This window comes from Patiria miniata, unplaced genomic scaffold (genome assembly GCF_015706575.1).
Source record: "Patiria miniata isolate m_02_andy unplaced genomic scaffold, ASM1570657v1 HiC_scaffold_13, whole genome shotgun sequence".
In the NCBI taxonomy this organism is placed as follows: domain Eukaryota; kingdom Metazoa; phylum Echinodermata; class Asteroidea; order Valvatida; family Asterinidae; genus Patiria; species Patiria miniata.
In genome coordinates, this window is record NW_024037051.1 from 334,016 (window position 1) to 354,004 (window position 19,989).

Here is a 19,989-nt window from a genome sequence, read left to right on the forward strand (position 1 = left end):
GACTTGACACTGGAGGACTAATGGACCATGGACCCGATTCACCAGGACGCCATTTTGGTCGTGTTCCCTGAATGTATTTTATAAATTGTGACCTGTTGAATGGGATGGTGCCAGACTATGTATTCATTTTAGCCTCACTTTCAGGTTTTTTTTTAAATGTGGCTTAAAACATTAGGGCATGGTTAATCACAAATTTTAAATTATTCATCAGAGCAGACTGGCATTAACTTGTAATTAACTTTATGTCATTGCTTTCATTTCTTTTCGCAAGTTCCAAAAATGACGATTCTACCTTGCTTTCAATTTAATATGGCCGTCTCAAAAATAAGGTTATATCACATTTTAAAGTGATCGCATAAAAATCTGCAGTTAGATTCTACTCCATGCCGTTGCTCATAACTTCAGCCAGCACCTTCCAAATGTTTTCCCACGCGTCTTGGACGTCTGGTGTGAACTCCTTGGATGACAGGCCATTTCTCATGGTATACATGAAGGCGTCCACTAGGGGCTGCATCAAAATAAAGACAATATACCAGGATGGATAATGGCAATGTATTCTGGATACCAGACCACTCTGTAAAACCATGGTTCTGTAATGTGCACCTTGTGGTACCTATATTGAACCAGACTATAACCACAGGTGCAATATAGATACCACACCGTGCTAATTTAGAACCGCTCTTTTGTTATACACCACATAGAACTGACGTTTCTGATATGATCATGGTTTTTATGTGGCCATCGCGTTGCCGAATAAGGACCAAACAAAAAATTCCAATCGCACTTTTTTTGCCATTTTGATGACTTCTGTGTGATTTTTTGTTCACCTTTGTTTTGAGTCTGCGTTACCGATTTCACTTGTACAGGGCGAGTCAAAAAAGGAAACCCAAATGGCAGGACCAATCCTTTAATAAAGTTTTGCATGCATGTAGCACTTTCAAAATCTGGGATATGAAAGCCCAATTAAAAAGCTTTCTTTCAGCACAAGAATCATTCAAATCACTCCTGTACTTTTCAATTTAAAACACAATCCCAATTCACATAGGGATGTGTGTGAATCATTTTCGTTTTGCTAAAAGAACACTTTCTTTTTTTGTGATCCGTGGACAGAACTTTAAAACGGTGTTTGTTTAAAATTCCGTAACTTAAAAAGTACACGAGTGATTTGAATGATTTTTGTACTAAAAAAAAGCTGATTAATTGGGCTTTCATATCCTAGATCTTGAAAGTGCTACATGCTGAATTTCATTTAAAAAATGGTCCTGCCATTTGGGTTTCCTTTTTTTTACTCACCCTGTATTGCCTAGTGTGACCAAGGGAATGTCTATATACGATTGTCTATATATTCGTGCACTTGGCTGTCTCATACTCTGAAAAACGACAGTTACTTAAGGTCGGATCGTTTTCCTCCGTTTGTTGTTTGTGAGTTTGATTTGTTCCTTTCTTCACATCTATTTGTGAAAGATTTTACCTTCGCTCGTTTTTTAACGAATGAGGGCGCTAGAATGGTGCCATTTTGCTGGGTATAGACAGTGGGAATACCACCTGCTTTTAACAACGTTTATCCTATCTTAAAATCAGAGATAATAAAAATGTCATTTTGAATAACAGCAACATGTAAAGTTACATCAGCAACCCGGGATTGGAATCTGTTTGCACCTAAACAGTTAAAGTTATTGTTTGTCGGTTGGTTGGTTCTGTTTTCTACCTGGAAGTGTTCAGGCTTGGCGCCGTAGACATTGTGTCTAGTCCCAAGGTCCTTCAGGATGGGAACTATCTTCCCCAGGTCATCCAGACCATCAACTGCCGTGCCGATCGTCTCCATGACCCCCTTGCCGTGAGCTCGCAGGTCCGAGTTGTGTTTCAGCATCTGGGGAGGAACTGACGACTTCCCGAAGGGGAAGAGTTCCCTAATGGATGGGTTCCTATCCAGAAACCTTGGACATTCAAAGAAAACATTGGAACCTTTCAGTCAGCTACACACCCTATAAAGTTCCGGGTCAGATTCGACTCTGAATCCGGCCAGATTTGCCCCGACACTCTTCCAGGTCAAAATGACAATCCTCCGTGTCATAATGACACTCTTCCATGTCAAAATGACAAACCTACGTGTCATAATGACACTCTTCCATGTCAAAATGACAATCCTCCGTGTCATAATGACACTCTTCCATGTCAAAATGACAATCCTCCGTGTCATAATGACACTCTTTTGAGTCAAAACGTTGTTTGTGTCAAATGGCACACACACCGTGAAGAGAGCGCTTGGAAACGCCCGTAGAAAGTGGAAATTTAAATCTTATTTGTCATTTTATTATTAAAAATAAATAGACTCAGCAACAACATCATTCATGGTTGGCAGCAGACCCGGCCTGGTTGATTAAAACAAAAATAGAAATGAAAAAAAGAAAATCAGATAACCAACCTGGCAAAAAGTGCGGCGCCCAAGTTGACGGAATCTTTTTGCATGACCTTCCAGCTTTTCTGAACCAGACGCTTGTCTCTCAGAGATATCAGCCCCTCCTCTGAATTTCCGTTCTCATCCAGTCTGTTGTATAATGATTATTGGAACATAAAATAACTCATTTGTCTTATCACGATGAAAATATGGGACTCCCATTTTGCCAAAAGATACACATTGCCATATTTCGAACTGGGTAGAAGGCAGTTTCTGATAATTCCTGTTCAACAACCAATCTGACCAGTACGTTTTGACAAAATTAAATAATTTCCTTTAGGCCTACGATTTCTCTTTATTCTGTTTTTGACTATAAACCTCATATAGAGGCGCTTATGTACAAGCATCTGTATATAACCTTACGTTAAAAAACAATTTAAAAAAAATAATAAAAATGTTACTACCTCATAGTTCGACTCATCGTCACATCAACCACCTTCAAGATGTTCCGCCACGCCTCCTGCGTTTCAGACGTGAAGACATTTGGTGACAGACCTTGTTTGAGGGAATACATTAATGCCTCAACAACAGCCTGCAATGAAAACAAACCAAATGTATACCATCCTTGAGAACATCTGTATCCAGTCCATCTTCAGGTACCCCCCCCCCCTTATCTTTGTTATCAACCTGATACTTCAAAGCCAAAATAACCCGGAAAATGATACAGTGAAGTGTAATTTTGACCATAAAAAGTGTCAGTTTGACCCGAAAAGGTGTAATTTTTGACCAAGAAAAGAATCAAGTCAATATATGACCCGGAACTTTTTAGAGTGTGAAAAAAATATCTGGGAACATAACTTACTGGGAAATGTTCAGGTCTGGCGCCGTAAATCTTGTGTCTAGCTCCGACTTCCTCTAGGATAGGAACTATCCTCCCCAAGTCATCTAGCCCAGCAACTGCCGTGCCGATCGTCTCCATGACCCCCTTGCCGTGGGCGCGCAGGTCCGGGTTCTGTTTCAGTTTCTCGGGCGGCAGGTTCAACTTGCCAAAGGAGAAGAGATTCTGCACGGAAGGGTTCTTCTCCAGAAGCCTTTTAGAAAAGCGAACAGGCATGCCGGTCTTGATATTGAATTAATTAATTTATGGACAGTTATCATCAGAGATGCTCTATAGATGGAAAGGGTTCCAATTCTTATCGAGCTTAGGTCAAGTTGAATGCAGCTTGGATGTTTCGTTTTGGGCTACATGCATTCCCGAGAATGTCATTGAAAAGCAAGATTTTTTGGTGTATGATGATGTTTTTACTTGCTTTAAAGTGCATGGGTCTTAGTCTTTTAAAAGTTGCTTTTATTATCCCTTTGGGATATTTTGACAATTTATCCGGGATGTTCTTTTGAGCAGGTCGATTAAAAAGACTGTGTCTTCTTGAACAGACGATCAGGGGACTTTACCTTACGAACATAACTGCGCCCAAGTTGACCAAGTCTTTTTGAACGAACTTCCAGCTATTCTGGACCAACTGCTTGTCTTTGGGAGATATCGGAGATGCCGTTGATTCCTCTTCTGACACTCCAGATTCATCGCTACTGCAAAGGAATAACGAGTGACACAAGATAAATTAAACATGACAGGAAGCTATCATGAAACTTGCACTGATGTAGAAGACACCTTTCAAAAGACCTTTCCCGACCGCGTATGTTTCGATTGTTTTATTTTTTTTTTTAAAGTTAAGTAAAATTGTCATTATTTGTCGAAGGAAAACTACTACTATCAATATTCATTGACCTTTCACAGCCTTCAATCAAATAACAGGTTAAGATCTTAATTTAACACTTAAACAATCCATCATTATTTATTTTATGCCTAAAGTGAAAGCTTAAAAAGTTTTTTATTCAATTCACGTTGCACTTAAATCGAATCTAATGTTCTATTATGAACAAGTGTTTGAGGTCCCATAAAAGGTCTCGTCTACGACACTGGAAATAGGTTATGAACTCTTCAGTAGCCCTCTATTTTTCATCAACTCTATGAACAGGGGTAACAACAAATATCTATTGCGGAGCGCTTTGAGGCATTGGTATGAAGCGCCATTACAAGCACCACTGGGAATGGAGGAAATGATTTGAAAAGGTGTAACGAATAATGTAGGTGGCGGAGGAAGCATACCTCATAGTGCTGCCCATTGTAACAGCTACCACACTCAAGATGTTCCTCCATGCCTCTTGAACGTCAGGCGTAAATATCTTGGGTGACAGACCTTTCTTCAAGGAGTACATGAACGCCTCAACGATAGCCTGAAACCCCAAACGGTGATGTCCATTTAGATTGTGAAAAATCATCAACAGGGAAGGTAAAGGTATAACGACATCTTTGCTGATCACCCTGTGGCCAAGGGGTTCTTTATTGAACATGATCTGTCAAGAGACCCTTTAGGCCTTGTAGATGTTTTCAGATAAGGACAATTAATGTAGCCTTATTTAGCACGTATCTTTAGGACTGTTTGGTGTACAGGCCAGGGCCAAGCGACCCTTGTGCCCGTCTCTGTTCCTTGTTTTATAGTAGCCCTTTCCATTGAGTGACTTTCAGCCTTGTAATACTAATAAGCAAATTCCATTAACACACAAAAAATATTTTTTGTTAACTGGGCATTCCTACCGGGAAGTGCGCAGGTTTGGCGCCGTAGGTCTTATGCCTAGCCCCGAGGTCTTCCATCATAGGAATGATTTTCCCCAGGTCGTCGGCTCCTGACACCAAAGTCCCAAACGTCAACATGACCCCCTTGCCATGCGCTCGCAGGTCCGGGTTTTGCCTCAGCTTGTCCGGCGGTAAGTTGAGCCTACCGAAGCTGAAAGTTTTCCGTATGCCTGGATTCTTTTCCAGAAGCCTGAATGACGAAAAAGACAGCCAAAGATGAATAAATTCCCCGTGTGGAGGTAAAATCTCCTGACAACATGCATGCGACTATTAAAAAGCCATTCGATTGTACACCTTCGAATAAAATTTACAGATTTAATTTGAAGAATGCATTCGTAAATAATATTATGCTTTGTTTGTTGGGTTGTTGGGGTATTTGTTTGTGTGTTTGTGTGTTTTATTTCTTTCTGGTAATGAAGCCAATGTTTCCTCAAAAGTGCCCCAGGCACTGTAGCTCGAAAGCCTGAGGAAACCTGTATACAGGAGACTATGAAAAGAATTGATAGTTTTACAGGTAGGAGGACACCCCGAGAAGAATGTTCAGGGAAAACCCCCAGAATCTGGTAGGGACTGAAAACCCGATCCACATAAGGTCCGGGCAGGAATCGAACCCAGGCCACATAGAGGTGGATCTGGGAGGCGAAGAAAGAAACCGTCACTGCGCCACCCTGACTCCCCAAACCGTGCGTTCCTTTGTGTCTTTTTCATAGACGTTCCTAGGTGTTTTTTTCATACTTCATTGTTATGAGAAAAAAATAGTCTACCAACCTTACAAACATACTGGCGCCCAAGTTGACCAAGTCTTTTTGAATGAACTTCCAGCTCCCCTGTGCCAGCTGCTTGTCTTTGGGAGATATCGTTACATCTGATGCACCGTTCGAATGGCTGCTGCGAAGGAAGGAACCAATCAAAAGAGGACACAAAAGGAATAAGACTAATACAAAGATGTATAGGCTTTGAATTGGCAAGAATCCGTTGAATTAATTATTCTCAGTGCATTTTGCAGATCGACTCACCAGCCTAACATGATTTAACACCTTCAAGACGTGCAGATGACATCAGGAGAAGTCAAATGCATATTATGCGAGTGTATTACACTATAGAACATCTGTACTGATTTATTGATCTATCAAAGCTGAGAGTTGAGAGGTTACCTCATAGAGGTGCTCATGGTAACATCCACAACCTTCAAGACGTTCCTCCATGCCTCTTGCACCTCAGCCGTGAACACCTCTGCCGAAACTCGAGTCTTCATGGAAAACATGAAAGCTTCAACCAAGGCCTGAAACCAAAAGGAAAAAAAGTGAGGAGATCCACAGTGAGACGGTACGAGAAAAGCAACTTGAAGAGTACTTCATTGTACCAGGGCTTGGATGACAAAAACGGTATATGGATGAGAGCAAACTGCGAGTAGAGTGGGTAAAGTTGGTTAAGGTACGCGATGGAGGAACGAGAAGTGCAGAGTTTGAACCTGCGCACATCCCATGATAGTACCTGTAGAGAAGTCTCAAAGACATAGCTAAGGCGTCTAATAGTGAGAGATCCAAAGGAAGCCGTCAAACCCTGTCCCAATATGTAATATTACTCGAAAAACAAAACTTACAGGGAAGTGTTCTGGTTTGGCGCCGTAACTGTTATGCCTGGCGCCGAGTTCTTTTAACGTAGGAACAATGTCCTTAAGATCGTCGAGACTGGCAACCAGAATTCCAATCGTCTCCATGACCCCCTTGCCATGGGCTCGCAGGTCCGGGTTCTGCCTCAGCTTGTCCGGCGGTAGGTTCAGCTTGCCAAAGGGAAAGAGTTTCTGAATGGAAGGATTCTTCTCCAAAAGTCTTTCATAATGAATACGAAAAAAAAAAAACACTTCGACATTAAGGAATTTCATCGTGGAATTCGTGATGCATAGATTATCCAAACCAATACTCAAAGATTTTAAATAAGAACGTTTGTACGAACAATTTTCATTAATGTCCTTCTGATTTATAGATCACTGTCAACCCTCTGTCAACTAGGAGGCTTAAAAAAACATTGTCACCTGGCAAAAAGGACTGCTCCCAGGTTAACTGCGTCTTTTTCCATGATCTTCCAGCTAGCCTGGACCAGGCGCTTGTTTTTGGAAGAAATCGGCCCCTCATCTTCGCTACTGCCGCTCCTGTTCAATTAATTTTGGCGAAAACAAAATCACTTTTAGTATTTGATTTAGCTTGAAACACAATTAAGGCGGCACACACATTCATGCCAATTTCTGTCGTCAGTGAGTGTAGTTTTGAGTACCCGGTTTGGGTCAACTTTGAAACTCGGCCGGCTGTCCTCGGTTTGGCTGTATTTATTTCATCTGAACTCAGTATGTGTAAGAACTATTTCATAAGCAGTAAGCCAAACCGGTTGACAATGGACCGATCCAGTAAGCCCCACCCACTGCGCACGTGGGCAAATTAACACGTGCTCCTCTCCAATGCCACGCTGCATTTTCCTGCCGCGCGCATCATACGCGCGTGCACGCATGTCGAACTTTTGTGCACGCACATCGGACATAAATCAAGGTTGTGATTGGTCAGAACACCATGGGGCGGTGCTTACTGGATCGGTCCAATGGGAAAACCAAGAACTGTCTGACAATGCATACAGGTCAGCGACAAATTAAGGGAACTAACTATACAGGGTGTGCATCAGAACCGGGTACCCGAGCACCCGACCGCTGATGTCAGGAACCGGTTCCAGATTATGGGATCGGGTACCCGTAACCAACTTTACAAATAGCTTAGTAACTTCTAAGACAGTGAAAAGAAAAGTTGTAAATGCCATTTGTGAGGAATTTTCAAAATGAAAATCAGGCCATCTGGAAAACCAAAACAGATTTTACGTTTATGTGCATTTTAACGGGCAACAGATAACGCTGGTGAAAGTTGCAGTTTTCACCGTAAAGCTAAGCCCATCGGAGAACTTCCGGGATTTGAATTTTGGGGTTGGGTCTCTTTCACGGGAACCCCGGTACCCGTGTTTTACTTCAATAGGGTGCCCGGTTCCTGTACTACCCGTTAATGCATACCCTGGCCGGCGGGCGCGTTTCCTGGGAAAAAAATAGCTCAAGGAGATTTAGAGACGGCAAAGGCTTACCATCGGCCTAATTATTGACGGCAATTAAATTGTGCATGTGAAATATTTTCTCATTTTGTTAAGATCCAAAGTTTGAACCTTTGGCACCTATTAATCCGGATATTGTAAGCTATAACGGTTTTGTTGATCATCAGTCACCAACTTTGAGTCGACTCTCACCCTTATATCGACTTCATGGTTCCAATGTTTACTCGACTATTATGGAGACCAGGGGACAATTTCATTGAACTGCGAAAAAGAAGATGCTGATTAGCAAATTTAGAAATGCTAACTTAGAGCCAGTCAAACGCAATACACATCTGTGGCTTTTTGCATGGTAACCTAGTTGTGCTAAGCAAAATCACAATCTGTTCTTAGCAAATTTCTGTGCCGAGGAAGAGCCACTGAAAATTGGCCTCTGAGTGGTTCCTGAGGTCATACCTCATTGTTTTGCTCATGGACGTAGCCACCATCTTCATCAGGTTCTGCCAAGCCTCTTGAGCCTCAGGGGTAAACAGCTTGGGCGGCAGACCGTTCTTCAGGGAATGCATGAGCGCCTCCACCAGTGCCTTCAGTTCGAAAGAGAATATCCCCGATGGTTAGTCAAAATGAACGGTCTTCTGGATAGACTTTTGTTTTGCGGCATCTTTATTTACAATAAAAACACAACCACACCCAAAAAAAATCAAGGTGGAGGTCAAGTCATCTCATGTTACTCACGAGTCATTAACAAAAAAACTGAGACAAATGTATCATTTTGTCATTGTTCAACCCCTGTTACTTGTGACCCAACTTGCGATTGAACTGTGATTTGATTTGTGATGGACGCGACTAAATCTGCAAAAAGTGATAGATTACTCAATTATCTGTATAAACTATATGTTAACGAATGATGTTTTAGGTACCAAAACGATATGTCAAGTATGAAAATATTAGCATATACATCTCTAAATTCTAAAGAGTGAAATTAGGGACTAGACGTTTTAGAATGAAAATCACTCTCATTTTCGATTGAAATAGTCTGAAAAAGAACCACTTTAGTTGAAGCTCGAGTGAAAACTCGATCTTTACGATTGAACAAATTTCATTCTAAAACGCCTAGTCCCTAGTTTCCGACTGTAGGAGTGAATCTTCAATAATAAACGTAACAAGTCCAAGACTCTTACCGGAAAGTGCTCGGGTTTGGCCCCGTACATCTGGTGTCTGGCTCCAAGGTCTTCCAAGATGGTAGCGATGATGTCTGGGTCATCCAGACCCATGACCACCGCACCGATGGTACTCATGACTCGCTGTCCGTGGGATCTCAGATCCTTGTTTCGTTTCAGCTTCTCCGCTGACAGGTTGAGCTTACCGAAGGTGAAGAGGTTCTGAATGGGAGGGCTCTTTTCCAACAATCTGATAACAAAAATTTTAGGACATCACTGTAAACCTTTTAAAAAGAAGGTTTTTTGCCAAGAAGATGACACAGTATATAAGCTGATAAGGTGTAGGGTTGACCAGCTGCCTATAGAACATCAGGACTTCGGACACTTTCGCAGCAGTCCTTTAGGTTTTACTTATCGGTATCCAAGTGTATGATTGACCTAAGTAAAGACCCAGCATTAAGCTCCTCTGTAACTGAAGTGTGCTTACCTTACAAAGAGGGCTGCACCCAAGTTGACCATGTCTTTCTGTATGACCTTCCAGCACTCACGAACGAGCCGTTTGTCTCTTTGAGACATCGGTCCAACATCAGCATCATCGCTCCTGCAGTAAGCAAGATTAACAATTAGCGATATTTCCAATAACCAATTTTCACAAGTCCTCAAATTCAAACCTTGAAGAGTTCAGCTTATCCGACTTAGCAGCAGGTACATTGCAGGCAACTGGTGGAATGGCAAAGGGTGGAAAATATTTCAGGCTATCGCGATCTTCCGTTTGAATAGTCTATGACGTGCTCATTTCAATATGGAAATTAAAAAAGTGCAAGAAAATAGGTGAAATAAGACTCACGTACTCTGACTTGGGAACTCCAAGGGGCAATAACATTCCTTTAATCGAACAACATGAAATGTGGTTTATGACGAATACGTCACTTTTCTGTCACTGGAAGTGTATTTTGCATTCCAACAACAAGACGGTAACCTTTTGTGTATACACCATAGAATGTTAAATCGTGAACACGCTTACTCCGGCGTTATTGAGAAGTTTGCATTTTTTTGCAAACCATTAAAGACAAACACAAAAATAATGTTTGAATGGAGGCAAGTCAAGCCACAGGCTGCACAAATGAACTGTAACAAAGGCATTCCTTCGCTTTTGTATTGTTCATCTTGCGTTACTATACTTTGAATTGGACAGCTGTGAATTGACGTGCGATTAATTGTGAGCGGACATGTAATGTACTTAATGATCCATCGCAAGTACTCGACTTCAACACTGTTGTCTTTTTGATAGGTTCTATAGTTATTATACCTCATCGCTTCACTCATGAGTTCTGCAACCACTTTCAAGGCATTCTCCCAGGCTCCTTGCACCTCTGCAGTGAACACCTTCGGCGGTAGACCATCCTTCAGGGTAAAGATTAAGGCTTCCGCAAGAGGCTGACAAAATAAACAAGTGGTTGTTGGAACTCGCACATACTTTTAAATTGGGAATCATACCCGAGAAACAGTTGGATGTAAATGAAAATGAGACTCATAGTTGTGCCAGAAAAATGTGGATCGGCATTACCACGCTAATGCCACGTGTTCGCCTCACATCACACGTGTTCTTAACATGATTTGAAGGGCGCGTGTAGCCTAGTTGGAAAAACCCTATTGGTCGAGGAGCTGTGAGTGCGCGCGTATCGCCTGCCAATATTAGCGTCGTGCCCCTCAGTAATGGCTTCTCATTTTAGTCGTTGGAGAAGTCTGAAGGTGTCCAAGGATGTTTCTTTATTGATGGTTGTTAGTCTCAGTGTATGGTACCTTAAAGTGTTCCGGTTTGGTGCCATAAGCATTGTGCCTCGCTCCGAGATCTTTCAGGAAAGGTACCAGTTTTCCCGGGTTGTCCAGCGTCTCCACTGCCGTGCCAATCGTCTCCATGACATTCTTGCCGTGGGCACGCAGGTCCGCGTTGTCCTTTAGTTTCTCGGGGGACAAGTTGAGCTTGCCGAATGGGAAGAGGTTCTTGATGGCAGGGTTTTTCTCAAGAAGCCTTTGAATAAAACAGGGACAGAACTTGTCGTTTAAATTGATGGTGTTGGTGCAGGAATCCAGGGAGGTAGGAAAAGGAAAATCGTAAAGGAATCCTGTAGGATTCTTATAGTTTGTTTACATCTTCTACAGGTTCCTATAGGATCCGAAGAGATGTGACATTTGCACAATTATTTAGGACCACTTGAGGATTTAATAACACTCGACAGAACAACCTACGGGAAACGTATATGATCCTTGGAATTTTTCTAGAACGATTCGTCGAAGAATTGGCATCTTGTATGACACGAACAGTAGGCTAATAAATATAATGGATATCATGCCTACCCTAATTTTCATTTCTTGTTTTGTTAATGGGATCGCCAACCAGAAGGTCACAGGCCACTCAAGATAGCGGCAACGAAAAACAAACAAAGGATGCGATTTTTTTTTAGGAAAAATGTGTTTTTAGAGCACATTTTGGATGCACACGTCGTGCAGTTGAAGCAGCGGGTCAAAACTTTGAAGTGATTGAAGTGTCTGGAAGACAGCGATGCGTTATACGCATGACATCGACAACCATGACAACGCATGAGCCGGCCAATGATAGTGCAATACGTCATAATGAATATTTATTTTCTCATGAATATTTAGTTTATTTCAATGGATACTTCAAATACGTCCAAAGATTGATCATTGCAATAGCGATCGTGCGCGGCCTAGCGGTTAAAAGTCTCGTGTTTCAAGCAAGAGTCCGAGGTTCCAATCTCGATGAAGTAAGTGACTGATTAATAAATCAGAATAAAGGAAAGGAGAGGATGAGAGTAGAGGAGGGAAAAGTGGAGGAAATAGCCATAAAAGATGCAACTTTTGGCATTTGAAAATTAATTGAAAAAAGTGGTGATCCAGTACGGAAATTTTGTTTCAATACTGAGTGCTGAAAACCTAAAAATCAATGTTGACTGGCCTAATAAAAAAAGAATTTTGGACTGAGATTGAGAAACAAATTTTCCATTGGTCAGAAAATATCCACCCCCCCCCCCCCCACCTATACTATGTGCACGACCACAAAAGTAGCGTCGAGATCAGATGGGTCTAACTGTTACTTGTGTTACATTGTTTCCCACACAAAAAAATTAACCTGAAAGAATCAGTTTCACTTTCAGCGCATCAATGATCAAACCAATGTTGTTTATTGTGGCGAATGAACTACGGTCGTCTACGCATTACGTTACCTTGTTCTTATCTTGTTGTAACTGGTCGATTTTTGCTCTCTCCCGCCTAATCAGCCCTTTCTCTTCTGGCGGTAGAAATTGGATTTAATTGGGCTGCAAAGCCGCATGCTGACTCGAAGGAAAACCGACAAAAACTAAGGTGGCATCTGCAGTCTGTCTGTCCAATTTCTGTCGCCATTTTTTTCGTTCAGCTCACCGAAATGTCAAAAGGCAAACTCTGTTGTGTTATTGGGTCAGTGAACAGCGCCCTCAATAACACCTCCTGTAAGAACTTCACTCGCTATTTATAATTAAATAAAATTAAAGGAGGTCTCCTTTTGAAAAACGCGTTTACCACGAAATAATAAAAAAAAATTGAAAAGATTTGGGATGGGCCCTAACAAGGCTTCAGGTTTCCATTATAGTTAACTCCCACTGCACTCGGCACTCGTTTTCTTTTCCCTGCACAATATCTTTCGGGGGCCGGGGTACGGGGAGTTCGCTCGTCCCCCCCCCCCCGGCGCGGCCCCGCCCTGCAAACAGGTGTCGTGAGTGTCGGGGAGGGGGGGGGGGTGTCCATGTTCAACGGTTGTTGACAATTGGAGGGGGAAAATCGTTACAAAGAATTCTCATTAGAAATAAACTCTCAACAAATGTTATACTCAACTAAATGCGATGAAATTCTACTATCATTATAGTCAGCGAAATCATGGACGAGGGGACACCTCCCCCCCCCCCCGCCCCAGTTTTGTTTTAGCCCGCCCCGTAATGAGCCAATTGCTCTGAAATAAATTTTTAACAAATACAGGCAAACACAAGGTGACAACACACCATTCACATTTTAGGACGTAATAAAATCGAACTGAAAGGGAAAGTGCATGCACCAATTGAAAACTACATTTACTGAGCTGGCACTTTTTATTAAACAACACATTTCCATTCCCATCAGGTTGCCCTTTTAATTTTCATCACTTTTATTTAAGTGTGCCTGATAATGAGGTGCCAATTGTGGTTGACATTATTTTTGTTTGGCTAAGAAAAATCGGTGTGCGGGGTGGAGGTGGGCGGATGGAGGAGCCGGGCATTTTATGCCCGGCCTCAGTTATCCCTCTCCGGGATTTAAACCCCCCCCCTTTCCCGCATAACACACGGCCAACGTCAACTTATCTTCAATTTAAGAGTGTTTCATGACCCTAGCAGCCTGACCACTGTGGGTCTGCCACTGCCGGTGCCGAGAAGGCTTTCTTCGTTGCCTTGGATGGGGACGGGGAGAAAGCAAACAACTACTACGCCGATATTCCCGCGCTCAAGACCAAAGCTGTGGCCAAGGAGAACTCGTACTATGAAGTAGGACATAATCAGTGGCGTAAATCCATGCCGGAGAGTGTGGCAGATGGGGGATGACCATGCGGCAAAATCCTAAAATTGCCCGGTCGTGTGAATTCAAAATGGGATTTTTTTTGGGGGGGGGGGTGACACGATATTACATAGGGGTGCTGTTCACGATACAAAATACATGTAATGGAAACATACGTTTATACGTCCCTTAAACCGTAACCAGCCTTAATCTTCAAAAATCCCCCGGTTTTGGAGGATTTTGGAGGATTGAGGATGAATGGTGCTTGAGAAAAATTAGGATTTTGGAGAATTGAGGATGAATGGTGCTGAAGCAAATGAGGATTGAGGATGAATGGTGTTTGAAGAAGATGAATATTGGAATATTGAGGAGTATTTAGGATGAATGCATTTTGAGAGGCAGGACTGTCTGACGTGTTGGGAAGGATAGAGGCGCTGGGTATCCTTCATTTAAACACAAGTGCAACATTTTGAAGTATTTTGGAAGAATGAGGATGGTTCCTAGCAAAAAGGGGGCCTAAGGGGGTTGTTAACCTTCAAAGCTGGGCATTCAACTTATTCTCCGTGGTTTCTTTTCAATACTGTTTTATTAATTTGGACAGTTGGGAAGATTTTTGGGTTTCTCACCTTCAAAACGGGAGGGGGGCGGAACCAATTCCCCACCCCCGGTCAGAAAGTGTTGGGGATGGATCCGCCCATCCCCGCGGGATTTACGCCCATGAGGATATTACGTTTCAGTGCCAAATTAAAGGGAATGTACAACATTTGCTTTTGCTGCAGGTTTCAGAAATAAATGGATTTGGAGGATTAGTATGTTATAGCAAATATTGTTAAAATGACTTGTTTCACGATTTGGGCTTGTAGATGCTGGAAAAACCAAGACAACCAATCATGTTCTTGTAGTCGGGTTCCCTGACCCCACTTAAGATGAAACAGAGCAATGTATAACCTTTGCGGAATTGTAAGGTCAGAGAATCAGTCTAGCAGGCTTGTACCCCTTCACAGGTGTGTAATCAATTGCAAAGAAAACGCGGAATAACTAATTATGAAAAAATAAAAGCACTTTTTGAAAAAAAAAACAGTTTTCTCCAACGCTGGTCGGCCGACCAGTGTTGGAAAAATCCCATTTTTTCTTGAAAATGACAGCACACTAGGAGCCACGATTTTACAGAATGTTTTAGACTGTCATTCCCTAACAATCCAGTAAGGTATTTCGTGATAATTCGATCATTTCGTTTTGTGATGTTTGCAAATGTTGTATCTTCCCTTTAAGTAAAACATTAGTAACAAATTAACGTCTCACATAGCCTTGGTCAAGGCGCTAGTTGTTATTCATCCGGCCGTAACGCGGTAAACGATATCTTCGCTAGTGCTATGCATGCAGTCATAATGATGCATGCAGTGCATTAATAATACAGCGCGAACAGCGACCTCACGCGGCCACTATTTTTATGCAAATCAGTTGGACCCAATCTAGCGCCTTGGTTCAATCGTCCATGTGAGGTTTTGGGGGTGGTGCTCATTATGTTAATACCCTTAGCTGACCTTAAATGTCGTTTTCTTATTGGTCGATCGTTGCGTGGAAACTTGCATAGTGAAACGTGGCACCGTACATAGTCCATACACGTACACGTTGTGTGTCTCTGCACACGGCACCAATGCACAAAAAGTGTGGTTCCTGTCACGTCCGCAAAAGGCGAATAGCTGCAAATAATTTGATGACGTCCGGATTTACCAAGGTGTGATTGGACACTCCACATATTAGCCCCGCCTACACTTATCTGTATTCGCATACGAGGTCGTGCGCTAGAAATCCAGCGCAAAATAAAGAAAAACATAAGCTTTTGCCGACCATTGAACCAAGGCGCTAGATTGGGTCCAACTGATTTGCATAGAAATGGTGGCCGCGTGAGGTCGCTGTTCGCGCTGTATTTTTAATGCACCGCATGCATAGCGCTATCGAGGATATCGTTTACCGCGCTACGGCCGGGATGAATAACAACTAGCACCTTGACCAAGGCTACGTCTCACATCACATTGTTATATTGTGCCATAAGCCAAATAGCTATTGAAAGGTGTTAGTTACTGTATAAGAAATTAATCGTCGTTATTTTTATTTTTTTGATTACTGCACTATACCTTTTGGACACGAATATTGTGCCAGACGGTATTTGAGTGGTGTTGAATTATGTGTATTTAAATACAATGTATTGTAGAAACTTGACACGTGACCGTTCTAGATTAATAAAATTGCAGTATCCAAGTCACGATTTAACAAAGCAAAAGCGGACCTGGGGATCAGCTATTAAAGGGGCACATTCCAATCTACGGCGAGGTATACCCCCTTTCTGCATTGCCCTCACTACGTCCGTATTGCACAAACTTAATTGCAGCTGCTGTAAATAGTAATGCACTAATACAGTTTATCCTTTAAAATTTAGCAATGTAAGTGATCAATATACACACACCAACACCAAAACAGTCATGAGCAACAGAGAAAACAGCTTTATTAGAGCAGTGATGATATCCTAATCGCAGAGTACAATGTATATATAATCATGGTTTGCACACAAACAATACCACTAGGCTACAAATAGGTAAACATAGAACAGGTAAACTAATAGTGGTTTTCCCGGCTATTTTAAAACTTGTATCATTCGTATTCACCGTTTTTAATATTCCAGTTCGTCATTCAACATCGATTTAGTAAATACTTCCAATGTTTAATTTCGTCTTTTGTCATACCATTTCCATTGTTGTTCAATCGAATTCAATCCGCCAACGCCCATTTTCGGCGAGGAGTATTTGATTTCGTCTCGTCTACGCCGAACAGTTTTATTCAGAAATCAAATTCGTCTTTTGCCACACAATTTAAAGTTTGTTCAATTTCGCAACATTTTTTTTCTTTTACTTTTCCTGTTACTCACAAATGTTGCTTGTTTTTTAATCGATTTTCCTTGAAAAAGAAATGTCATTGACTCGTAGGTACAATGTAACAAAGTAAAATAAGGGTCATCGACTGTTTTTTCACATGGTCATCTTTATTTTTTCACTCTTTTAATGCCCAACGTTGCAGCCACTTGGACGTAGTCCACGGCATCATATTCAAAGGATTAATTCGTATCCTGTCCTGGTTAGAAACTTTGTTGTATGGACCTCGGGCACAAGGAACATGGTAAATAACCCACGCCAGACTAATTTACTTAGCAATTTTAAATTGATTGGCATAAGACGAATTTAATCTCTGAATACTGCCATTCTCTGAATACTGCCACAGTGTGTTTAAATGTGGTGACCGAACTTTGGAATTGAATGGTAAGTGACTAAATCGCTTTGGTAAAAGCGTGTGAATTTTGTTCTCAGACAAAACTGAATGTTACAGTTTGTGAATTTGAATGAAAAATGTTTCAAAATAGCCGGGAAAACCTATAGTATAGCTTGCCCAATAATTCGCATTACATTCCAAATTGTGTAAACTTTCATTCATTATCTGCTAAGGCATAGACGAATCAGGGCACGTGATCACTGTACACGAGGCCCCCTTCAATGTCGAAAGCATTGTGCAAGCTATTGCGCAATGCTAATTCCCCATTTCGGATTATCTGAACAATAGCTAACACAATGCTTTCGCCATTGAAGGGGGCCTTCGTGATAGAATTGACAGCATGCCCTGATTGGTCTATAGCATGTATATATAGAGATTTATATTGTTTTCATTTATTTTATGTATGTATGTATGTATGTATGTATGTGTGTTTGTTTGTTTGTTGGTTGATTGGATGGTTGGTTTGTTTTTGTTTCCATGCGAGTTGTATCCAGACTCCTTCTTTGTACTATATTTCGTTAAAAATAGGATAAAGCCGACCTCAATGTAAATTTAAAAGGTCTTTTTCACAAGAAAAAATGCTTTAATTCAGCGTATAGAACTGTATGACAATACAAGGTTTTCAACCATCCTGGGTTTTGATCAAAGAACTTGTTTCAATTAAATTAAGCCATTAAAGAAGTTTTTCCTAATTATTTAAAAAGTGACTTCGCCTTATAATTTCGCTTTAAAAAAAGTCGACATCAAGTCACACTCAACACCATATGAAACCAGACACATCAGATAAGGCAGTGGACCTATTTTGAATTTTTTTTTTGTCGTTTGTACCCTATTTGAACTTTTTTGTACTCACAAGTTGTTTCGAATAAATGTTTCTGATTACGAAATAAACCAAAAAGAGACTTTACAGATATATAAAAAACTACCATTTGTCAATGCAGTGTTTATTTGCCATGTCTTTATGTTTAACACAACTTGTAAATTTACCTTAATTAATACGTAGATTTGTTGGAAGTGTTCGCGAATTGAGAGGAGAATGTACTGCGCCTTGATGGTTGCCATATTTTCAATGGGGAGCGCCAATAAAATCCTAAAATCATTCACACTATATTAACTAATGCACCCTTGTCATGGCTATTTCTTCTTTAGGGGGAGACCGTTTCGGAATTTATTTTGGGGGGCTAGACAAAATTTTGGGGGGCTACAGCCCCCCCTAGCCCCCGCCCCCCCCCCCCCCCCCCCCCCCGTAGAACCGCGCCTGGGCCAACGATTTTGAGGAAAATAAAATTGATGAAGTCTTTGACAGAATAACGCTGTGTTAGGCCAAAAAAAGTATCCGGTTTCTGTTATGGAGCTTGCCCAAAAAAGTGGTGCGGCGACGCGGCTTTTTTTTTAACCTGTTTTTTTTTGCTTCAAATGTCGGCTGATGACTGCAAAATGGTGCCCGACTAAACTTAGTGCAAATATATGGGAGTCCAGAGAGGCCACATAAAGCTTATTCTTGATCATAACCCCATCTAAAAACACGTTAAAACTGTGCAGCAGCAGGATTCCAGTCAAACCAGTGAGTTTGGCGGTTTCGAGACATCATCTTTCATTGAAAAAAAAACCTTTTCATTTTGCCGACGCGCATGGCTACGGCGACGCGCGCGCATACCAGAAACCGGAGACTTATTTTTTTGGCTTTAAGGAATAAAACGAACATTTAGAATGACGGATATCAAATTTCGCAGAATACACAATGTTCGGGAACTGTTAAATTTCTAAAGCTTTAATTTGAGCTAGAAAGCGTTAGTTACAAATTGCGCAATGCGTACCATAAATCTAATAGTTATTAAAACAGTACTTATAGCACTGTGTGATTCCATTTTATAAGTCATCGAAACGTCCAATATACAGGGCGGGTAAAAAAAGAAAGTGACCGAATTAGAACAAAATATTAAAAAAAAAATACGTGGCTCGCTCCATTCCATAAAAATAACATAGGGATAAAGTACATGTTATTGTTTAGTAACTCTGAAATTTTCACGTAATTTGCAAACTTTAGTCCAAAGTTATGTCAAGTAGTCCACCTTATCATTTACCGTTTTTACGAATTTATGAAAACAGTGAAACATGAACGTTTCCACCTTCATGATCTACGAATGAAATCTTGCAAAGGAAACAGACAAAAATCGCCATCAATATTTGGGGGGGGGGGTGGGTTTGACTTGTTCCTCATATTCAAAAATGTCAGTCTTGACTCAATGATTAAAATCTCAAATGTATTTGAATAAGGGAATAAATGTGTGCTTCGGAGGTTTTTATCACTCTGTTTAAGACCACTTAGAGTCTGGGTGCTGATAATTACCCGAGCCGGAGGCGAGGGTAATTATCAGCACCCAGACTCTAAGTGGTCTTAAACAGAGTGATAAATACCGACGGAGCACATATTTATTCCCATTCATAAATACCTTTTCGGTAAAAAAAAATCATATAATTCGTTCAAAACATCCCGATTTTGTTCAACAAATTCACTTTATGCTTTTTGAAACATCCCTCTTGCAAAATAATGGAGTGTTCAGCTGGCGAGTAAGATGTAAACAACCCTTTTATGGAGATTGACGCGCGCGTATCATGTTCTGCGCGATGTCGCGCAGAACGCACCTGGCACGTTGCGTTTTGAATTTAGAACTATAAAATTCTGACTCCCTGGTATATTGTTGCGCATGCCTACGTTAGGATTGTGAACGTTCAACCAATGAAACGAT

General features: G+C 41.3%; 1 protein-coding gene across 2 annotated transcripts; it reads right to left on the reverse strand.

The window, feature by feature from the left end:
- Positions 1–240: 240 nt before the first annotated feature.
- LOC119719450 lies at positions 241–12,793 on the reverse strand. Of its 2 annotated transcripts, none has more exons than XM_038188918.1 (18): positions 12,580–12,793; positions 11,138–11,366; positions 10,644–10,771; positions 9,822–9,935; positions 9,356–9,584; positions 8,631–8,758; positions 7,129–7,245; positions 6,697–6,925; positions 6,248–6,375; positions 5,862–5,978; positions 5,055–5,283; positions 4,566–4,693; positions 3,851–3,985; positions 3,261–3,489; positions 2,863–2,990; positions 2,426–2,548; positions 1,709–1,937; positions 241–508 (listed from the first exon to the last, which is right to left on the reverse strand). In XM_038188918.1, exons 2-18 carry the CDS (start codon positions 11,252–11,254, stop codon positions 377–379), a joined length of 2,640 nt encoding a protein of 879 aa, XP_038044846.1. In that variant the 5' UTR covers positions 11,255–11,366; positions 12,580–12,793; the 3' UTR covers positions 241–376. The 2 variants fall into 2 exon arrangements, with proteins under 2 accessions (XP_038044846.1, XP_038044838.1); XM_038188910.1 differs by having other exon boundaries at positions 5,862–5,981.
- Positions 12,794–19,989: the final 7,196 nt, after the last annotated feature.

Excerpts from the sequence above, each read along its gene's own strand:
- LOC119719450 (XM_038188910.1), bottom strand. The coding sequence starts at position 11,254 with ATGGAGACGATTGGCACGGCAGTGGAGACGCTGGACAACCCGGGAAAA. Across the intron at positions 6,926-7,128 it reads GGAGCAGTCCTTTTTGCCAG|ACTTTTGGAGAAGAATCCTT; the intron begins GTGACAATGTTT and ends TCATTATGAAAG. Across the intron at positions 2,991-3,260 it reads CCAGACCTGAACATTTCCCA|GCTGTTGTTGAGGCATTAAT; the intron begins GTAAGTTATGTT and ends TTTTCATTGCAG.